The 19,664-nt window shown below is 46.3% G+C and overlaps 1 protein-coding gene across 1 annotated transcript; it reads left to right on the top strand.

The window, feature by feature from the left end:
• The first annotated feature begins 14,281 nt into the window (after nucleotides 1-14,281).
• Nucleotides 14,282-19,136, top strand: LOC125515299 (uncharacterized). Its single transcript, XM_048680745.2, has 4 exons — nucleotides 14,282-14,626; nucleotides 16,153-16,338; nucleotides 17,928-18,147; nucleotides 18,741-19,136. Exons 1-4 carry the CDS (start codon nucleotides 14,499-14,501, stop codon nucleotides 19,005-19,007), a joined length of 801 nt encoding a protein of 266 aa, XP_048536702.1. The 5' UTR covers nucleotides 14,282-14,498; the 3' UTR covers nucleotides 19,008-19,136.
• The last annotated feature ends 528 nt before the right edge of the window (nucleotides 19,137-19,664 follow it).

The following is a 19,664-nucleotide window of genomic DNA, read 5'->3' on the forward strand; positions in this document are numbered from 1 at the left end:
ATCCACCGAGACCGGGCCGAGCAGCAGCGGCGAGGTCAACTGGCGCCGCTTTGCTGGTCCTTGCACTACTCTACTGGTACGTACGTACTGGACGATGTTGATAAAAGATGGACGTACTGGAGCAGGAGGGCGGCAGGGTGGTCGAAAAGCTCGGGGCTCGGTGCATCATTCAAATCCAGCGCAAATGGGCTGGGTTCGGGTTGGGGTTTACATACGTACGTACTCTACTCGAGTAGGAGAAAGCGTAGTGTGCGGGCAGAGGGGCGCCCTTGGCTATGGCTAGGCTCCAATGGAGGATGCAGCGGCAGCTTGGATGATGCCTACAGTGGGGAGCAGGAGTGCAGGACCAGCCTCTCGCTCTCTCGCTCTCGCTTTCAGTTTCAGTCACGCGTATGCATGCACGGCGGCAGTGGCGGTGGCAGGGCGGTGGTGCTGGCGTGGTGCCGCCGACAGTGCGTGCCCGGCGGTGATCGAGGGGCTCCAAGTGGTAGAGGTCAAAACAAAGCCGAGGGATGCTCCCCGTGTTGTCAATTCCCTGCGCGGCGCAGCACGGGACCGGCTGCTTGTCCGCACGGTTCACGGAGCCCGGCACGGAGGAATCGCAATGCTCCGGTCCGGACGTCCGGTGGCCTCCCACGCGCCCGGCCGGAGGCACCACGCTGCAGTGGCACGACGCCACCTCCTGCGAGTACGTCGTACGTTCCACGTGGCTTTGCGTGTCGCCGGTGCAGAGCTTGCTTCCCCGGCGACGCAAGCGCACGGGCGGCCTGGTGCGCCGTAGCGTTACTGGCCGTCGCCGTCGCGTGACGACGAGTCGTCGGTGGTCTGGTCTATCGTGTAGTATGCCCTTTCGGGAGGTGAAAACGCGTGGTTTCACCGCGAGACGAGGCGGGCGAGCGGGCAGGAGTGGTGGTCTCTGGTGACCCGTGTGCACGGTGTGGTGCGGACTGGAGGAGGCCGCTTGTGGTGGCCGGAGTGGATACGTGTGCCAAGGGGCAACGTACCGGTTTGGACAGATCAGCGCAACGACGGCCGGATGCAACGGTAAGCGCAGCCGATCGAATGGACCAGTGGACTCGACACTGGCTCGTATGTTTGGAACTCTGATTGGCTCTGCCGGCCCCATGTCGCCTGCGTTTTTATTTTGTAGTGTGGTTTGTATTTTCAGAAGTGATTTTAACATGAGAAATATCAGGCAACTTTGAACAGGAAATATAAGGACGACGCTATGCGTTATCCGGCCGTTTAGTTACCCCATTCCAACATCGACCATTTGATCTGTTTCATATAGCCATTAGACCATCACAACACGGATAATGTTGCAGTCACCTATTGCAACATGGATCATTTTACGGTCACCTTCAACTCGCGCGAGGATGTAAATATGTGTCCATTTAGTTACCCCATTCCAACATCGACCATGTTGCGGTCACCCCGTGTTGTTGCGCGGCGGCTGCAACTTGGTGATCTTCTACGGTTGCTCATTGCAACATGATCCCCGTTGCGACACAGACGACCACAACACCGCCGACGCTACAGTCGCAAGGGCTCTCATGTGGTGACTGTGGTGATGAGAAGGCTAGAGGTAGAAGACGGATTGGGCTTGCAACACCTGAGTGTCGCCTTTGTACCACCGGTGGTCGTGCTGAGCAGTGGCAAACCTTTGCAGTGCCTACAACAAATGGGTGGTGCTGCTTGCAGCGAGCGGCGGGAGTGTTGTGCTCCGGCCTGTAGCATCGGCATCGGGTGTGTCCTGTTTGCAGTAGTGTGCGGTGGTGTTGGAGTAGCCGGCGATGGGCTGGTGCTTCAGTAGGATTGTCCGTTTCCAACATTGGCGGTGGTGTTGGCGACGACGTGCTTGGATCTGTAAGGAGAGAACCAAGCGAACGAAGACGGACTGGGCTATTAGGCCAACTCCACCGCGCGACCCCAAACGGACGTCCATTTTGTCCGGATTCTGTCCGTTTGGGTAGGGCGATGGGATCGTGTCCGGGCCTGTCCTGACATGCAGTGGTTGTGCGTCCAGCGCGCGGTCCTGTCCGCGTACATTTTTCTTTGCAAGTCCTTAACTTTTTTTTCATCATTCATTTTTGGTACATGAAAAATACATCATCACATTTTGACTAGTAAAGCAAGATCAAAGAAAACAAGTTATCTTTGGTACATGAAAACAAGCACCGAACCCGGCCGACCGCTATTCGTGTATCTGCCGGCGGACCACCGACGGTGCAGATCCGGACGGCTAGAGGAGGAGCCACTGCCTGCATGTGGCCTTGCGGCCCTGCCAGGGCCTTCCGGCAAGGTGCCCGGCCAGTCCATGGCGCGGCCCGGCCTCCCACAGCCGGGCGAGCTCAAGACCGACCGGATCCGCTCCAAATCCGGCCGGCGGGTGCGCAAACCAGGTGGCCGTGGTTGGGCAGCCCGGCGGCGCCGAGGGAAAGGGGCTGGGCGAGCGTGTGTCCGAACTGCACGGCTGCAATGGCAGCGGCGGCGGCGACGGCGAGGGGAAGAGTGGAGGGGGGTGCGGCCGGAGGGAGGGAGGGGGCGGATAGAAAAAAGTCCGCCCTGTGCCACTGACGGGCGGGCCAGGAGAGGACACGCACAGACGGCCCGCGCGTCCGCGTGGTGTCCGTTTCACCCCAAAAGCGGCGTAAACTTGGGCCGCGGATGGGTCGAAAGCGGACACAAAACGGACAAAAGTCCGTTTGCTCCCGCGCGTTGAGCCGTCCGGTTTGTTCGTTTTACCTTAAACGGACGGGGCCAGATAGGATGGGGTCGCGCGGTGGAGTTGGCCTTATAGATTGATAATTACAAACTTAAATGTCATCATTTGGTTGGATAGCGTAGGGCCCCACAGCGAAATCCAGAAAACTGATTAGTGGGCGGTTAGTGGGGAGAGATTTCCGTAAGTTTTGACTTGTAAAAGGGATAAAATGAGGCGTAGCTTTCACTAAATGGGGTAATGTGGATGTGGATATTTTAAATGGGGTAATTTCTATCAAAGATGCCAGAACAACGGTTTAAAATATGAGTTCACTCTAATATTTAGCACAATCCATCATTTCCTTTTTACTATGAAATCATCGAACCAATTGTTGGTCCTAGCATGAATTTACCTGTCCGATCAAGGTAGGACGCCGTGGTCCTACATCTCCTGCTCACGTAGCGTGTTGATCCAAAGGTGCCCGGCCAGTATCGCACCGTGTGATGAGCCTTGCATGCCCGCATGGCCTTAGCTATCACCCACGCATTTCGTTCTCCCGTCCCAACTCTCAACATCCGCATGCGAAGTCTTCCGCCTCTATAAGCAGATCCATGAATGTCTTGGTATTTTCTCCGGTACGTAGCTGGAACCACGATCTACAAGGTCTCGGACAGCCTCTCATTCCACGCAACAACTCCATGCTGCTAGCCGCCGCCACCACAACACGTAATTTAAACTAGTCTCGCTCGCACGCCCGTCCACCGCATTATTTGACCCGGGCCGGGAAAGAAGATTAGTTGGGGCGATCCCACCCCCACCCCCACCGGCGCCGGCAGCAAGCGGCAAATCCGATCATCGATCCGCCCTGGACGCACGCTCGTCGGTGCGCGGCATGTGGAGTGTCAATCGGCGCCTGCGGCCCGGAGATCGTTTTGTTGGGTTCGTCTTGGTGCTGTCCTCCCTGCGCCGAGATGCCGCCCCGTGCCTAGTGGCCTGCCCGGCTCCTCGTAGTACAGTCCGGCTGACCCATCCACTCCGCTCCGCTCCGTGCGCTTTTGTTTGACCTCGCTCGCCATCCGTCCGTCAGTCAGCCGGCCCATGCCCATGATGCGTGCGTGCATGCATGCACACCCGCTCCCGACATCACCGCGTTGCGTCGCTGCTACCTGCCCCATCCATGCACTCATTCCTACTACGAGCACTAGTAGTACTGTACGTTTTATGTTTTGTTTTTTGTTTCTTTATTTATTTATTGAGGCGGCATTGGATCGTCGACATGTACGTATGTAGCGTCGTCTTGCTCGTACAATGAGCACATGCTGTCGCCGTCTCGGAATAAAAGAATGGAGGAGAGAGATCAGAGATGTTGAATAGTGCTCCTTGTAACATGGGATGGACTGTGTCACAACGACCTTATTTTTCGTGCTGTCTCCAGAAAAGAAAAGAAAAGAAAAGAAGGTATATTTTTCACTGGTCCATGGATGGCTCGGAGCTGATAAGCTGGATGGGGTCCTCCATGCCCGGTGGGTCAAGCAAGCGCTTAGCCAGAGGAGTGGTGCGAATAATCTCATTCTCATATCCCGAGCCAGCCAGGATATGGCTTGGATTGTGAGACAGAAGACGGGTCAAAGTTTTTTTTAGCGTCCAGATGTTGACCCCTCCCTCCGTGAACCCACGCACATGCGTCGCCGATCCAACCCTGCTCGGCAGGATAACAGTATGCAACCCAAACTCAACTGTGACCTGTATATCTTTCACTTGCTTTTGCCTGTATAATACAGTGCATACACTAAGCCAGTAGCATTATTCTGACCTCAGCCCTGCCGGCCGGTACGTATATCCCTACCACTACCGAAGCAGACATAATTTTCTGTTCCATGATGGCAACTGTGTAGGAGTATCATACTAGTAGATGACCATGTCCAGAGGCCTTGTTTCGTCCCTAGCTGCCATGGCAGACGCAATGGCGACGGCGGCAGGGGGGACGTACATAAAAAGCCGGGAGCAGCCCAAGATTTCCTCCCGGCGCCGGCGGTGGATTGGATGAGCCGTCCCTCTCACCGCCTTGCCACCCAGCTGAGCTCGATCAGGCCCATAACCATAACCCAAGCAATCAAAAAATCAGGCGGCAGTAATGCACGGACAGATCCCTTGTCGCGTCGGCGTCGAGACAACTCAGGCCATGTGTGTCCGTAGTGCTCGCCAAGCTAGGCACCAAAAGAGCAGTCCGCGCGCACACATCACACATGATGATAAGCATATATGGTGGTGAGTGACCCGTCCGAATATATATCTATCTATCCATCTGTTTACAAGTCCTGTTCAACGATTGCCCGGGATTCAAGCTTCGGCCCGGGTCGCTGTTGGATCCCATGAAAGGAGGCGCCTTGTTCCTTTTGCGTCTCTCTCTTTCACCTTTGCTTTGGTTTGGTTTCAACAAGTCGCCGGGTTGCCGTCAACGACTGACTTAAGCGGCCCCACGCCATTCAAGTTACTGTCCGCCCGCCCGGCCATGCCTGCCGTGGAAATGAAGACCGCCACCGTCCCAGCGGCGCTAATTAAAGTGCTAAACGGGCCCGCAGCTTCAACTAGTGCTAAAAAGACAGATAGTTTCTTCATGTGTACTACTCCTTTTAGCATGCGATCTCATTTTATGCCTTGAATATGTAGAGTCTATCAGATGCAATGAACTGAAACAAAAATACTGATAGTGAAAGTCCGTGTGAACATTTAAAGTTACATATATATGATTATTCGAATTTGTCGTATATGATAACGGTAGAAACCGGTGGTGGAAACTAAAGTCACATTGGATTTTCTTTCTTGAAAGATTCTTTTGAGGAATCGAATTTTCCAATGTTGTCGTTACAAGTTCCACCTTTAGTCTTTTACCACTTTTGTTTTGAGGAAATTTAGTCTTTTACCACTCGGTATTACCCCATGGTTCCAATAAATGAAAAATGTAAGAAACGAAGATCGCACAATGGCCGAAGGGCCCGCTTCTTGCGAGGCAAGTTGGCAAAACATTGCACTTGCACATTCGCCATGCAACTCAAATGGGTTTCGAGATTTCACGATTTCAACTGAGCTGACATACAAGATTTAGTGGACCGAGGCTCATAAAATCTGCTCCCTCCATTCACTATTGTAAGATGTTTCAAAAGATTTAACATGGACTTCATACAAACTAAAATAAATTATCAAACACACAAAATCGTGTCTAAATACATCTGATTTTGAGAAGAGTTACCACATCGTATAACAGCAAATGGAGGGAGTAACAAAATATCGATCCACGCTTCTTCCCACCTTCGGCGATTTGGACATTGGCTAGGAGAACTCTTCGAATACAACACGAAAAGACAAAGGGAAACGTTTGGAATCGGCAGGCCGGCCGAAGCTTCAGCCGGTGCCTCACCCACGCGCTCGCTACATTTTCATATACAGGCGACACGTAACCAGGTGGGACCACGTCTAGTGCCTTATCTCTTTCCGTCCACTACTTTTCTTCCTTCCCGGCGCAATCCTCATCTATTCCCCATCATCTCTCTAAACAAGCCCTGAGCACCACATCCTTCATTTTTTCAGATCCCGGTGATCTACTGCTCCGGCGAGCGGTGGCCGGAGTTACTGCAGGGGTTCTGCTACTCCGGCGAGTGGTGGCCGGAGTTACTACAGGGGTGAGGAGCGGTCGTTGCCTGCTGGGAACTGAGCCACCCGCTGCTGCGAGCGGTGGCCGGAGCTGAGTGGGCTGCAATCACGACAGTGCTGCAGCGCTCGTCGCCATGGCCACCCGCAGCTGGGTGCGCTGCTCTCCAAGGTCGGCGCGGCAGGATTTTTGCTACAACCATGTTTTGTTTTTGCTGGAACCAGCCGATGTTTTTGCTACCACCCCGACATCCCAAACTTGCTACCACGGTGATTTTTGCTGGAACCGGCGAACCATTTTGCTACAACCGTTTTGATTTTTGTTACTACCCAATGTCTGTGGATTTTTGCTACATCCATCTTCTTGTGAGTCCTGCAACTTTGTTTTTTTGCTTCAACCAGCCATTTGTTTTTGCTGGAACTATCAGACATTTTTGCTGGAACCAGCGATTTCTCATGGATGCGAGTACGGAAACATTTTTCTTTGTTGGGATCGGCAAGCCATTTTTGATACAACCGGCGAGCAGTTTTGCTTTCAACCGGCATCTATTTTTGCTGGAACTAGCAATTCCAGAGCTGCGGCAACCGATGTTGTTTTAGAGCCGTGACGGGTCAGCACTGCGAGCTGCGACGGCCACCGCGGCGAGACGTGTTGCAAGGTCGCCGGGACTGCTGGAACGGCGGTCGCGGGGGTGGTGGGGGGGGGGAGGGGTGACGGTGAGGAGGAGGTTTGATACAACCCGGTAGCAAGGGCGGCAAGCAGGCGGGTAATGGCGATCTGGTGAGTAGCAGCGACCCGGCCAGCGACAGCGATCCAATGACCGACGGTGGTCCCGTTAGCTTCGAAGGTCGGTTGTCTCGTTCTCGTCCTGCCCCGTGCTCGCGTGATTTGGGGGCAAAAGCCAGAAAGAAAAGTGCTTTGAGGACGAAGACCATGATCTGACGGTTAAAACACAGCGTATCGGACGCGTACGGTGTGACCGGCCCAGATTTGGGCCGGCGCGCCGGCGCCTAGTAGTCGCATGTTTGGTCAATGGCTAGGGCTGCAACTCATGCGCTCATGGCGGTGCGCTGTCTGAAATGCTTGTTTGCGGTGATCAACCGCGGATTAGCTCCCCCAAGATCCATGGCGAGTTAACGGGAGCATCTACTATGAATTTTCTAGTTAGATACGGTCGTATGGTCTATTGGTCTAGGCTGTATGGTCTACACTAGTAGCTAGTGCTGCTAATAGTCTTGGATCGGGATAGATAGATGCTCTCCGCTTGTCTTCCACATGCGCGCCACTACTACGTATACGTACGCACGCAGTACCTAGGCAGTGATTGACTGGACCGACGTGCTTGCCTGATGTGCACGCCACGAATATGCTGCTGGATCCGATGCACTGCCACCATTCAGCTGTTTTGCATAAGGTTAAAATTAGGGTCAGACAATTTATCATAGAAAATTACTACTTCATCACTGTATACTAACACCGCTGAGTCACTCTCCAGAAAAGAAGGCTCCACCTCCACCAAAATCTGGAAATGCGGTCTATCTTCACCGTTTTTTGTATTCGTCAGCTGACAGATGTGAGCCATATGTCCAGAGCTCACCTGCAGACAATCTTCATCAGTATATAGATCAGATCAGATCAGATCTTACTTACCACCGTTTGAATTGACTGAGATGAAGCAATCGATAGAGCCGTGCAGGTAAAATATCTTCTTCGGTGGATGTGGTTGCTAATCCTTGCTTTTGTCGTTGCAATGCTCAAAAGACGTTGTATCCGACTTCTTTGTCGCTTCTTCTTCAATATATGAGAAACCGATAGAGCCGTGCCGGTAAAATATCGCTCTAGGTTTAGTAATAACTCGCGGTATGGCGACAGGTTACCTCTTGACCATGCCCCCCAGCTGCTGTTCAAATCGACCGATGGCCCGGTTTTTCCAGGGTTATCTTGTCTAAAGCGACGCCGCTGTTCGCTCGACTAGCTCCTATCGGACGAGACGTCCCGTCGATCGTGTGGCCTGCGTGTGGTCACGTACACAGAGGCCGGGCCAGGTCAGGTCAGGTCAGGTGGAAGCGAGGGGCACGCACAGGCAGCGCGGCATGGCCGGCCGCCCGGCCCGGGACGCCATTGCCGGCCTTCAGAAAAGCGCGCGCGCGCGTGCGTGCATGGGGTTCTACTAGCCATGTTTGGCCGCTTTCGTGAAGGAATATCGGTGTAGCCTCCTCCCGCGGGCGGAACGGCATCCCCGTAGTAGCAGCCGTCGACTAGTCGTCGTGTTAATTCCTTGGACGGTTGCAGAGATGGCTGCTTATACTATTCATCTCAGGATCATAGTTTTAAATAGCCGGCTATAGCTCCGTTATAGCTGTTTGAGAGTGTTGCCGCTAAATGATTTCATGTATAATTTGACGCTATAGCTGTTTTTAGGGTCGCCGCTAAATGTCATAGTCCGCTATTTAAAACATCGCTCAAGATGTGTCATTGAACAGACACAATGGCACAAGCGACGTGCTCGTGATGTAATAATGGATTAGAATTGGATTATGTGGTAAGAAATTCTCGAGCTCACCGCCTCTGTCTGCCGGTCTACTTCTTCATCCCATGCAGAATGGGAGAGAGCCAGGGAGGAAGCTCGCTGCGTCGGCATGCAGTGAGGTCGGCAAACTGATGAAGCCTGAAGAATGATTGCATTCGGTTGCAGGAATACGCATCCGGGCGAGACGATTGGGATGCTCGATCATCGCGCCGCCAAATGTCCGCATCTGATCCCCGGTTCTCATGGACGCATCATCTTTTCTTTTCCTTTTCTCCCTTCTTTCTCTGCTATCTTGCTGCTGTCCTCCATGCACCCTGAGTCAGAATAACGCGTCAATGACATATACATGCCAACAAAAAATCATGAGGGATCCTATGGATCGGATGCCCTACTGTTTCAGTTAGCTGCCGGTTCTTGCTTTGGGAGCGCTTTGATTGACACATATTCTTCTCCTTTGCATTCAGGCTGGGGTAAAACATATATTCTCCTTTTGCAAAGTTATGTTCCAAGCACACATACATGATAATAAATCTGTAATCACTAGAGGTGTTACATGTGTTTCTTTACATTAGTATACAAGCAAAGTGCTGGACTTAAGTGGGACCAAACAGCAAAGGTGAGAAGATTGCATTCAAACGTGGGCGCCGCAACTGAACTGAGCTTGACCTTTACTCAATCGATCTAGAATAATCAGCCTGATGTGGAACCCAATGTACTAGCAAGAATAGAAGTGAAACTTTTTGCTCAAGTCAATGTATTACAGTTCCTTTCTTCTTCTTTTACACCAGAACCGTCCTTTTAGCAAGAAAGTTGGGTAAAAGAAGAGAAAAATTCGTGACCTCGCGCTTCGGAACGAGCGGGTAGTGACGATCAAGCTAGGTAGAGTGTGGTCAGCTACTCAGCCAGCTCGGCGTCTGGTGGTGGTGATAATGGAGTTGGGGAGCAACCACATGAAGATGATGCATGCATGCGTTGGCCCAACTGAATGGAAGAGGAGAGCTTGGAGGTGACGACGAGGATGATTGTCCTTTTGCTGCTTGCGTACTCAAAGGATGAGGGGAGGATTAGGTGGGGTGTTATTAGTGTTGTGTGATAAGCAAGCGGCGATCAGATAGATACTGTTTCTTCATCGTTTTGTCTATGATTATCGGCAATTGCAACTCCGGGAGTAGGCCAACGGTGTACACCTCACGATTTATGACCAAACGTTCTCTCACCGGTTTCAGTTCGTACAAAACTGTCGTCAACCTTCGTGACGAGCCTAATTTTTTTTCATACTGTGCTAAACAATATTCATGCAACTTCTAAAAAGGCTTGTACTATTCCATATAAAAGTTTGTGACATTTAGAAAGTATTCACGTGTTTCTGAAAATGTCTGTATTTTTCTAAAATGTTTATATAATATAAAAATATATCTTCGAAAGCTAATAAAAATGTTTCTTATCATTTAACACATGTACATGACATTTTGAAAAATGTTCACACGTTCAAAAAATATATTCGTGACATTTCTCTCAAAAATGTTAATATAATGTACAAAAGGATCATGTAATTTTCTTAAAAATATTTCTTACCAGCCAGAAAAAAGTTTAGCGTGTATCTTAAACATAACTTACTTTTTTTTCAAAAACAATATTCAGACATGTAATTTCAAAAAAATGTTCATCATGTATTAAAAATATATTCAACATGTATAAATGATATTTTACGTGTGATATGAAAAATATACAACGTGCATTGAGAAAATTTGACATGTATTTGGTTTATATTTAAACATAGATATGAAATAGAAAAAAAACACAGCACCAAAGGTTCTAAAACCGGTGCGAACTGGATCATAGAACATAGCCTACAGTAGTTTTCTTTTGTTTCATTCTTCTTGGCTTTATTTTCTTTGGGATTTTGTTTTTTTATGTTTCTTTGTCGGGGTTTTTTCACGCATGTTTTCTCTTTTCTCAGTACACAATGAACATTTTAGAGCGCACATGAAACATTTATAATACACTTTTGGATTTTTTTTAAATACATGATGTACATTCTTTTTGAATATATTATAAAAAGCTCGTTATACATTTTTAATGGTACTAAGAATTCCTTTAACCTACATGTTACACATGATGTACATTTTTAGAAATGCATGCTTTCTGAACACATTTTTGAAGACACGGCAACACTTTTGTAAAATACATGTTATGCATTTTTCTATGGTTGTAAACATTTATTTGAACTACGGGAACATTTCAAAATTGGAAAATATTTTCTAAAATGCCACGAATATTTTTTTAATCGCCGAAATTTTCTTTAAAATTTCACTCCCAGGTTATTAAATGGTGCAAAAAAAATTCTGGCAGTATGCAAACATTTTATTTACATTTACACACAATATTGTTTAACAATGTCCCAAAACAGTTTTGAAACTCATGAACATTTTTCTAAATTGTAACATATATTTTTTGAATCTAAGCAAGATTTTCTTTGAATTACGCAAGCATTTATGTATATTGTATAAACATTGTTTAAAAAGGCATGTAAAATATTTTAAGCATGTGACATTTTTTGAATCTCACAAACATATTTTTAAACATGGTTAATATTTTTCTACACATGTTTATCAATGTTCAAATGGATGTTCAACATTTTTATAAATTTTATCTAAAGCGTTATTTGTAATATTTCTGAATAAAAATAATAGTTAAGAATAAATGGAAAACGAATCAAAAAGTGAAAACTTTGGAAACATCAGTGTGAGGTCAGCAGCCGGGTCACTGGGCCAGCCAAGCAGCGACTGCTTGCAGGCGACGCTGCGGGTGGCATATAGCACATTGCGCGCGAGGCGCCCCCGTCTTTCTCCTTTGTTTTTTTTTCCTTTATTCATTCTGTTTTTGTTTTCCTTTTTTAAAAATTTCTGATTTGAAAAAATGTTGATGAAAAAATGTACCCACTTCCCAAAGAACTTCACTGATTTGAGAAAAAATGGATGTTTCAAAAAATATTTCAGATTACAAAAATGTTCATGAATTTGGGAACAAATCTCAGACTTCCAATATCTGAAATGCAAAAAATATGCACAAATTTGAAAAATGTTCCTGGATATTAAAAACGATCATGAATTATAAAATTGATCCCGTATTTTAGAAAATGTTCAAGGTTTGAAAGGTGTTGCTAGATTTAAAAAAAATGTTGATCAATTTGAAAATTATACTTGGATTTCAAGGAACATTGACAAATTTGATGGATCTTATATGAATCATATGATGTACTTTTGTTGCTTGCGTACTCAAAGGTGGGGAGGATTAGGTGAGAAGTTATTATTGTGTAAGTTAGTGATGATAAGATACAATCACATGTTCTATTCTTTGTCTATGACTAGGTAATTGTCCATGTGTTGCAATGGGAGCATACGTATATCAAATAGGATCCTCGTGGCTTTGCTAACTTTTTTACCATTATAAACCACAACTTTACTTCTTCTCCCTCCCTGAATCTCGGAGACAGTCCAGACAATTCCAAACAACAAAGAGTTCTGGACAAAAACTTATCATCAAGGAATAGTATATTATGTCGCTATATAATGCCTAATATTGGTGGCATAACATGTACTCTTCTATCATCTGAACAACTAGATACAAAATAAATAATTAATCTTATTGGCATCACATATGTGCAAATTTATACAATAGAATAGCATAACACCCTCAAGTATTCGATATCTAGAGGGGAAACAAAAAGTAAGTTATACATTTTGTGAAATAAGTTGTCTCAACTCCCAAGTGACATTACAACCATCAAAAGTTTTTGTAGAATTTCATTGTTATTGCAACCATCAAACGTGGCCACAGAATATTAATATGAGGGAGCAGAAAATAAGCATGGAAAATGACTTGCGGCACTTTCAAAACAAATATTGATGTTGGATAAAGCAGATGGAAGTAACCCGAAATAACAAACAGAACATAATGTGCAAACATACCTGATCATCGGGCTTTAAGATTTTTGTAGCAGAATCATCCATGGTCCCGCATGTTGCAATGCAACACTGTTTGAATGCTCCCTTGCACGGTGTTTCTCTCCACTGATTTCAAAGAGACCGTGTTTGGGTTTAACGGTCTTTGTTGTTCCACATGCATATATCAAATGGAGCAGCTCCTAAGTCAGACTCCACAACTCCGTAGCCAAATGAAATGCTCCTGTAGTGCAAAGATGTCGATGGTTGAACCAACGTAACTAGGTGGAGCGGCGAATCTATAGATTTTAGTAGTAGAAACAGTATAACCATTTGAAGCGTTGGTTTGTTGCTGCTAGCCGAGAGAAAGATGAATATGGGCCTTCGGTTTGACATTCCAAGAAACTTCCATGAACCTACAAAAGTGTAGTTAATAGTACAAATGTTAGAAGTTGATTACATGAGACTGAACGATATATCTAAGAAGCCCAACAAAAGAATGTGCTTACAAATCTGCAAACTAAAACAAATCACGTATTCAATTCTACAAACGTGTAATATGAAAATAGATCATGTATTCATTATATACCTCGGCTAACTAATGATAAAGACGAGCACAATTCTTAGTCACCCAAACCAGAATATGTATGCAATAGAATCAGCAAAGAATAATTTTTCTAGTGGCACAGTTAAAGTTTAGAACTTCAACCATAAGGTTATCTAAATGTCTATGACCGTTGTAGAACAACGTAACAATTTCTTGCTAGTGAAAAGGGGCCACTTTCAATCTACAAAATAAGAGGAAATCGAGTTGACATCTAAGTGAGAAACCTAAAACGACCAGCAAGGGAGGATGGCTGGCTGATGGTGACGCGGCTCTTCTCCTGACGAAACAACGATGACATGTGTTTCTCCCGTCTAGGCATGGAGCATCCTCCCAGTGGAGAGCTCCTCCTCGGTGCATTCATGTCCTCATCAGTGCACAACTGGTGGGCCACTGAGGCGGATGGCAGCGAGCTCGCCCATCGAACCCTAGGTCAGGGCGGGAGCGGTCGACGTGATGACCCGCGAGTTGGGGATTCGCAGGTGTGTTTGCGCACAAAAACGAGGAGCACTAAAGGGGTCCGGAATTGGCCTGGAGGTAGTTGTTGGGCGTCTCGCGCGGTGAATCGTAGCAGCCCACATCGGGTCGTCTTCCTCGTTGTCTCGCGCAGATGGAATTAGAATTGAAACTTTGTTGCAATTGGAATTTCATCCAACGGCTGAGGTCGATCGCCGTGAAGATCAAACGGTTCACATCAAATCGACCCGAAATCAGACGGTCAGTATCGCATGGGAGTTTCGATTGGACGGTCCAGAATCCCTAATCGCCGTGGGAGTCTCATGGGATGGATAATGGAAGTTTTGTTTTCAGCCCAGAAAGCTTGGCCCGTTCCACCAAAGCAGCAGCAGCTGGTGGCTGGGTCCCACCCTATATTTTCCTCATCTCTTCGTCGGCCTCCCACTTTTTTCCAGCCGGCCGCCGTCGCCATTGATGCCCGCGCGCCGCCCCCAAAATCCCCCGTCTACACATAGATCGGCGCCCAACGTTCAGACTTCCGTCCCCGATCTCCCCGCGTCCGGCCAGATCTGCTCGTGCCGGCCACCGCAGTGGCTTTAGCTTCCAGCCGGATGCCGCGCGACCTGTCAAGGTCGCCGCCGCGCCGGCGCCGGCCGTCGCCGTCCCCGCTTCGCCGCGGACCGGGCTACAGGGAGCGCGTGCCCAGCCGCAGCAGGTCCCCTTATCGCTCCTCCTATAGGTGATCTCCCCTGTCACACGCGACCGCGATCTGGCGCGCCTTTACTTTTTCAGCATCTTCGCCGTGTCTGTGTGTCATGTATATATGTGCAGTATATAAAGAGTAGGGAAGATACGAGGGGATGCGAATCCTCTGATTATTTTTCCTCTTTATTTTGTTGTTATTATGTTAACTGTATTTTGAATGCAAACTTGCTAAATGGAATGAATGATTATTTTGGGTCTCCTCATGGTTGTTTGGACCAGTGGAAGTTGGTCAGTAAGTGATTCTTAGTTAGCTCATGTGAATGTGTGATTGTTCTATGATGTATGTAACATTCACGTTGGTGAGGAGCAATTCAGATTACTAGATAATGGTATTCCTGTCTTACATCAAATTTAACATGGCTTGTATAAAAGTTGCTTGGTTATGTTCACGGTACTACTCAGACCCTGTTTGGAAGAAGAAAATATCTGAAACAAGGTTTATCCATGAACGGAATATTGGTATCTATTCAGAAGTGTTTGTAACCCTTTTTCACCATACCATGAGGTTAGACTGGGGGGGAGAGCAAGGTAGTGTTACATGCCTTTGGTGCACGCTTGCCCTCTTACATGGTTAGCTGGGGTTTCTCCTAGTTTGGATCGTGCAACAAGCCAACAACACTTCCGTTTGCACCAGCCATTGGTGACACTCTGGAAAACACAGAGATCAAGTAAATGATTTGCTGATCTTTCTTTTGTCTAAACACCAAGTCTCGTACTGGTTTAGTGGGCAGTCCAGCCTAAAAAGAAACGCTAATGACGATACCTCATGCTGGTTTGGATGAGCAGTCATGCAGGCTGCTAGATTCTCTTCGGTAAACCTGACCAGTGAGATACTTTTTTGGACTTCATGGCTGCTCGTCCACTTTGTTTTAAGCCCCCACCTCACCTGCAGTTAACAATATTGGTCTAGTTTAGCCACCCTTCATTCACGTCCTAGATTCGCCACTGATTGAGATGGCAATGGATGAATGCCATATGCCTTACCAGGGCACACTGTCTTCTTGGACATCTTTAGGTGAACACACTGCAGAGGCCAAAAGAGGCCCGAAAAGGGGGAATGTGGGCAATTGGTGGTTAAGTGTGGAGTTTCTTCTGTTATCGATCTTCTAATATGATATAGGAACCACTAAAATCAGTTGCATCCATTTACATCCAAAGCAAGAAAAAATGCTGAACAAGGAACACATATGGAAGCAGCTTGGAACATATGAGCAGATGATGCTTGAACATAGTTACCGCCTCACTGGTACTCTACGAGTCTACGTTGCTTGCCTGTATAGACTGACAAGTGACAAGAGTTCCTTCGGTTAAAAGCATGGAACCTACAAAGATTTTTACTCTATGCTGTATTGCTGTGGAATCCTCCAAAGTTCTAACGATGTTTGAGGTAACTGCTTCCGCTTACTTTTTAGGGCTTCTATAACTGACGGTGATTACCTGTTTTATGTTATCTTATCATGCTCTTATTTTGTCCTCACAATGGCAACCTTTATATTGCAGAAGGAAGAGCCCTTCACCTTCCTCTCCCAGGAGGCGCAGGAGTCCATCCCCATCGAAAATCCATTACAAAAGAAAGAGAAGTCCGAGTGTCACTGGTTCTCCAGTTGCCAAATCGAGTCCCCATCTCGGATCTACAGAGAATAAGAATGTCGTTGATAAGCAAAGGCTAGAAGAAGAAAAGAAAAGGTGGGGAGTATCTGCTTTGCTATTTAGAATCTAGATTATGCCATGTACAAACCAAATTGTTTACTCTCTCTTTGCCATACCTCTTTCACGATGTTGACAAGCTAGTCATTAACGAACATTTTCATAGTGCTATTGTACTGTATTCATCTAGCTGCTGTTTTCACCACGACACGAGGTCAGGTTCTATTGGCTAACTGTGCTCTAAATTATACGCTCTTCTGAATACATGCACTGCAATTTGCTCTAGTTTTTTTTTCTGAATATACATGGTGCAACTCAATCATGTTTTTATTGAACAGTAATGAATGCAAATACTTTCGAATATGAATGTTAATTTGATAATTGTTTCTTATCTGGGTTGCTTTGCTTATGAAATGAAGGCACATCCAAAACTCGATTTTGCTAGTACACTTATCCCCCCCCCCCCCCCCCCCTGGTAGATATAACGATTGCATAACCACCACACTGTGGGAGTGTCGAGCTGTCTCAAAAAATCAAAACTGCCGCTTAACCGCTTTAGTTGGAAGCTAGTACCTCCGAAAAAGTAAAATATGTTTATGTTTGCAGTGTGCATTGAACTATGTTGAATTAATAACACTTAGTGGGAAATGAAATTAGTTGCCTACTTGTAAGCATTCTACTATCACCAGGCGTTCATTTTCTGTCTTATCTTGGTAATTAGTATGTGCTCTTGATCATAGTTTATTTAGTCAGGTTACCTGAGGCTTGCTTGCAGCTCTCATGTTCTTATGCTTATTCAACTGAAAGTGCCAGATATAATTTAGGAAGAGAAATGTGTTATTTGTGGTCGTAGCTACTTGCTCGGTTCCAATTTTGTGGTGTTCCTTTCTTTTAGCTTAGTTTTGATGTGTTTTTTGGCTTCATGTAAAATTCAGAGTAGCAGGATTTGTTCTTGTTGCTCAATATAGATTAATGTTCTGGCTGTTGAATATGGATTAATTTGTTCACTGCACTGACATGTAACCTATTGACGGGAATGAAACCCAAGTAGCAGAATTTTAAATATGCACCATTACCATGGTGTTGTTCCAGTTTTTTTGTCTGTCACCTGTCAATTGAAAAGCGTGCTAACGTCTTTTTGTTCCTTGCACTAACGAGTCACAATAAGCAATTGAATTGGTAAAAAAGTTTAATGCATGATTGGTTTGATATTCCCTCAGATGCATGCAGAAATATGATTTAGTTGGAATATTGAGATGCTTACATGATTAGTTCTAAATCTGCCACAAGTTACTCTTGACATTCTTCTCTACAGGCTTTTCTGAAGGAAGATACTGCTATAGTTCCACTTGTTATATTTGATGATGCAATTGGTGATCCTTTATCTACTCTTGACCAGTTTTGCTAATTCATTTTTTGGATCTGGAATCATAATAGAGGTATGCCTAAAATGCATTAGTCTGTATTCAACACTATGCTGATGAGAGGTATAGTCGATGATAGATAGTGTTAAAGATTCTAAATCCGCCCCTTGCTTTTGTGCCCTTAGATATTTGATTTGAGTGTTGGCATCTGTCAATATTTTCTTTTGCAAAGTACACCTCATTAACTTCTTCTCACAATTGCAGGCGTCAAAAAGAAGTTGAACTAAGGCTATTAGAGGAGGAAACTACAAAAAGAGTTGAGCAAGCTATTAGGAAACAAGTTGAGGATAGTTTGAATTCTGAGGAAATCAAACATGAAATACAGCGTCGAATTGATGAAGGGCGAAAAAGGATACATGAGGAGGTAGTTGCCCAAATTGAGAAAGAGAAGGTGTCTGCCTTGGTTGAAGCCCAACAGAGAGCGGTAAGGGCATCTCCAGTCCTTAGATCATAAACCGGCCATAATCTGGGGCCCATCTGACATGCTATAGCAAAATAAGAATCTTACGATGTTTAAGGACTATTTGGGCCTTAGGCTGGGGCCCACATGCCAGTTTCCTTTTTCTTTCACCCAACCACTCATCCCTTCATGCATGTGCAAAATAAGAATCCCTTCATGCATGTGCTCTTGGGATGAAGTAGAGTCGATTGGCCAAGGGAAATTAGAACTGTAGTTTGCATTTGTATTACTTTATGCATCACGGAGAGAGGTGAGAGAGAACATGGTTTTGTATTGCTTGTGGGTGGGTCAGGCCGCTATGGGCACCCTGGCGATTTTCTGACTAAGGTCTACTCTCACAATGCTTAATCTACTAAGGTCGAACTCAAGGGCCTAATGCCCGGGCTTATTCACATTGGAGAGGCCCTAAGCTCTTTGCCGCTGTCATGTTTTCTGCTGGCTCATATTGTGCACCTTTGCATGATTCTTTAGTTCTTGTTGCAGCACTGCTTGTCATAACTCATGGGAGCTTATTTTTAGAATAACCTCATGAAAGCTTATGTTTGTCATTGCCGCAGGAACGTGAGAAGAAAGAGCGAGAAGAGCTAGAGAAGAAGCTCGGAGAGGAGCGAAAGAAAGCAGAGGAGGCTCAGATGAAGGTAGCCATGGAGCAGCAGCAGAAAGAGCTGGAGCGGTACCAGGAGCTGGAGAGGCTTCAGAAGGAGAGGGAGGAAGCCATGAAGCAGAAGCAAATGGAGGAGCAGCAGCAGAAGCAGAACCAGATTAAGCTGCTGGGCAAGAACAAGTCGCGACCAAAGCTGTCGTTCTCTTTTGGGATGAAGTAGATCAGTCTATTGCCAGGGGAGGGGAAATTAGCGCCGTAGTTTGCATTTGTAACCATTTGTCTGAAACCGATGATTGCTGGTAAGTCAGTCGCGCGAACAATCGTGTTGTGTTAAAAGCTGTTTTTATCATCTGCTGTTGTAAGCTCGATGCTATTTTCCGACTGCCCCGTTTTCGTGCTGTGTTATCTTGCCGCTCCGACGCAAGATGTTGATTGGTTGTTGTGAAAAAACATCCTGTCTAAATATGAAAATGTTGGTAGAGCAGAGGAGGCTGGGCAGTGGGCATGAACTAGGGCTGTAGTAGTGTGTGGAAACCCAACAAGCATGTACGATGTACGTACTCGGAGGGCACTAAGGGGATTCTAGGTTCACCTTGTTTATCACCTCCTTGTGATGAATCATAGCTAAGAAATGAAGCTTCTACAAGGATCTATTCGACTCCCATGACAAGGAGGCATGCCAAACAAATACAACAAGAAAGGTGAATGCACTCTTGGATGATCGTAATTCAAATATCCATGAGAATTATGTACTATCCATGAGAATTATCCAACCATGTCTTGGGAGAATTATGTACTATCCATGAGAATTATCCAACCATGTCTTGTGTGATATCCATGAGAATTATGTACTACTACTACATAAATATTGTGTGCT

The sequence above is a fragment of the Triticum urartu genome, chromosome 6A, assembly GCF_056163025.1.
Source record: "Triticum urartu cultivar PI428250 chromosome 6A, HENAU_Tu73, whole genome shotgun sequence".
NCBI classification, from domain to species: domain Eukaryota; kingdom Viridiplantae; phylum Streptophyta; class Magnoliopsida; order Poales; family Poaceae; genus Triticum; species Triticum urartu.

What these genes read in the sequence shown, in the direction of transcription:
- LOC125515299 (XM_048680745.2), top strand. Translation starts at nt 14,499, where the DNA reads ATGCCGCGCGACCTGTCAAGGTCGCCGCCGCGCCGGCGCCGGCCGTCG. An exon ending in CCTTATCGCTCCTCCTATAG is followed by an intron (nt 14,627 to 16,152) that starts GTGATCTCCCCT and finishes TTTATATTGCAG; the next exon opens with AAGGAAGAGCCCTTCACCTT. An exon ending in CTAGAAGAAGAAAAGAAAAG is followed by an intron (nt 16,339 to 17,927) that starts GTGGGGAGTATC and finishes TCACAATTGCAG; the next exon opens with GCGTCAAAAAGAAGTTGAAC.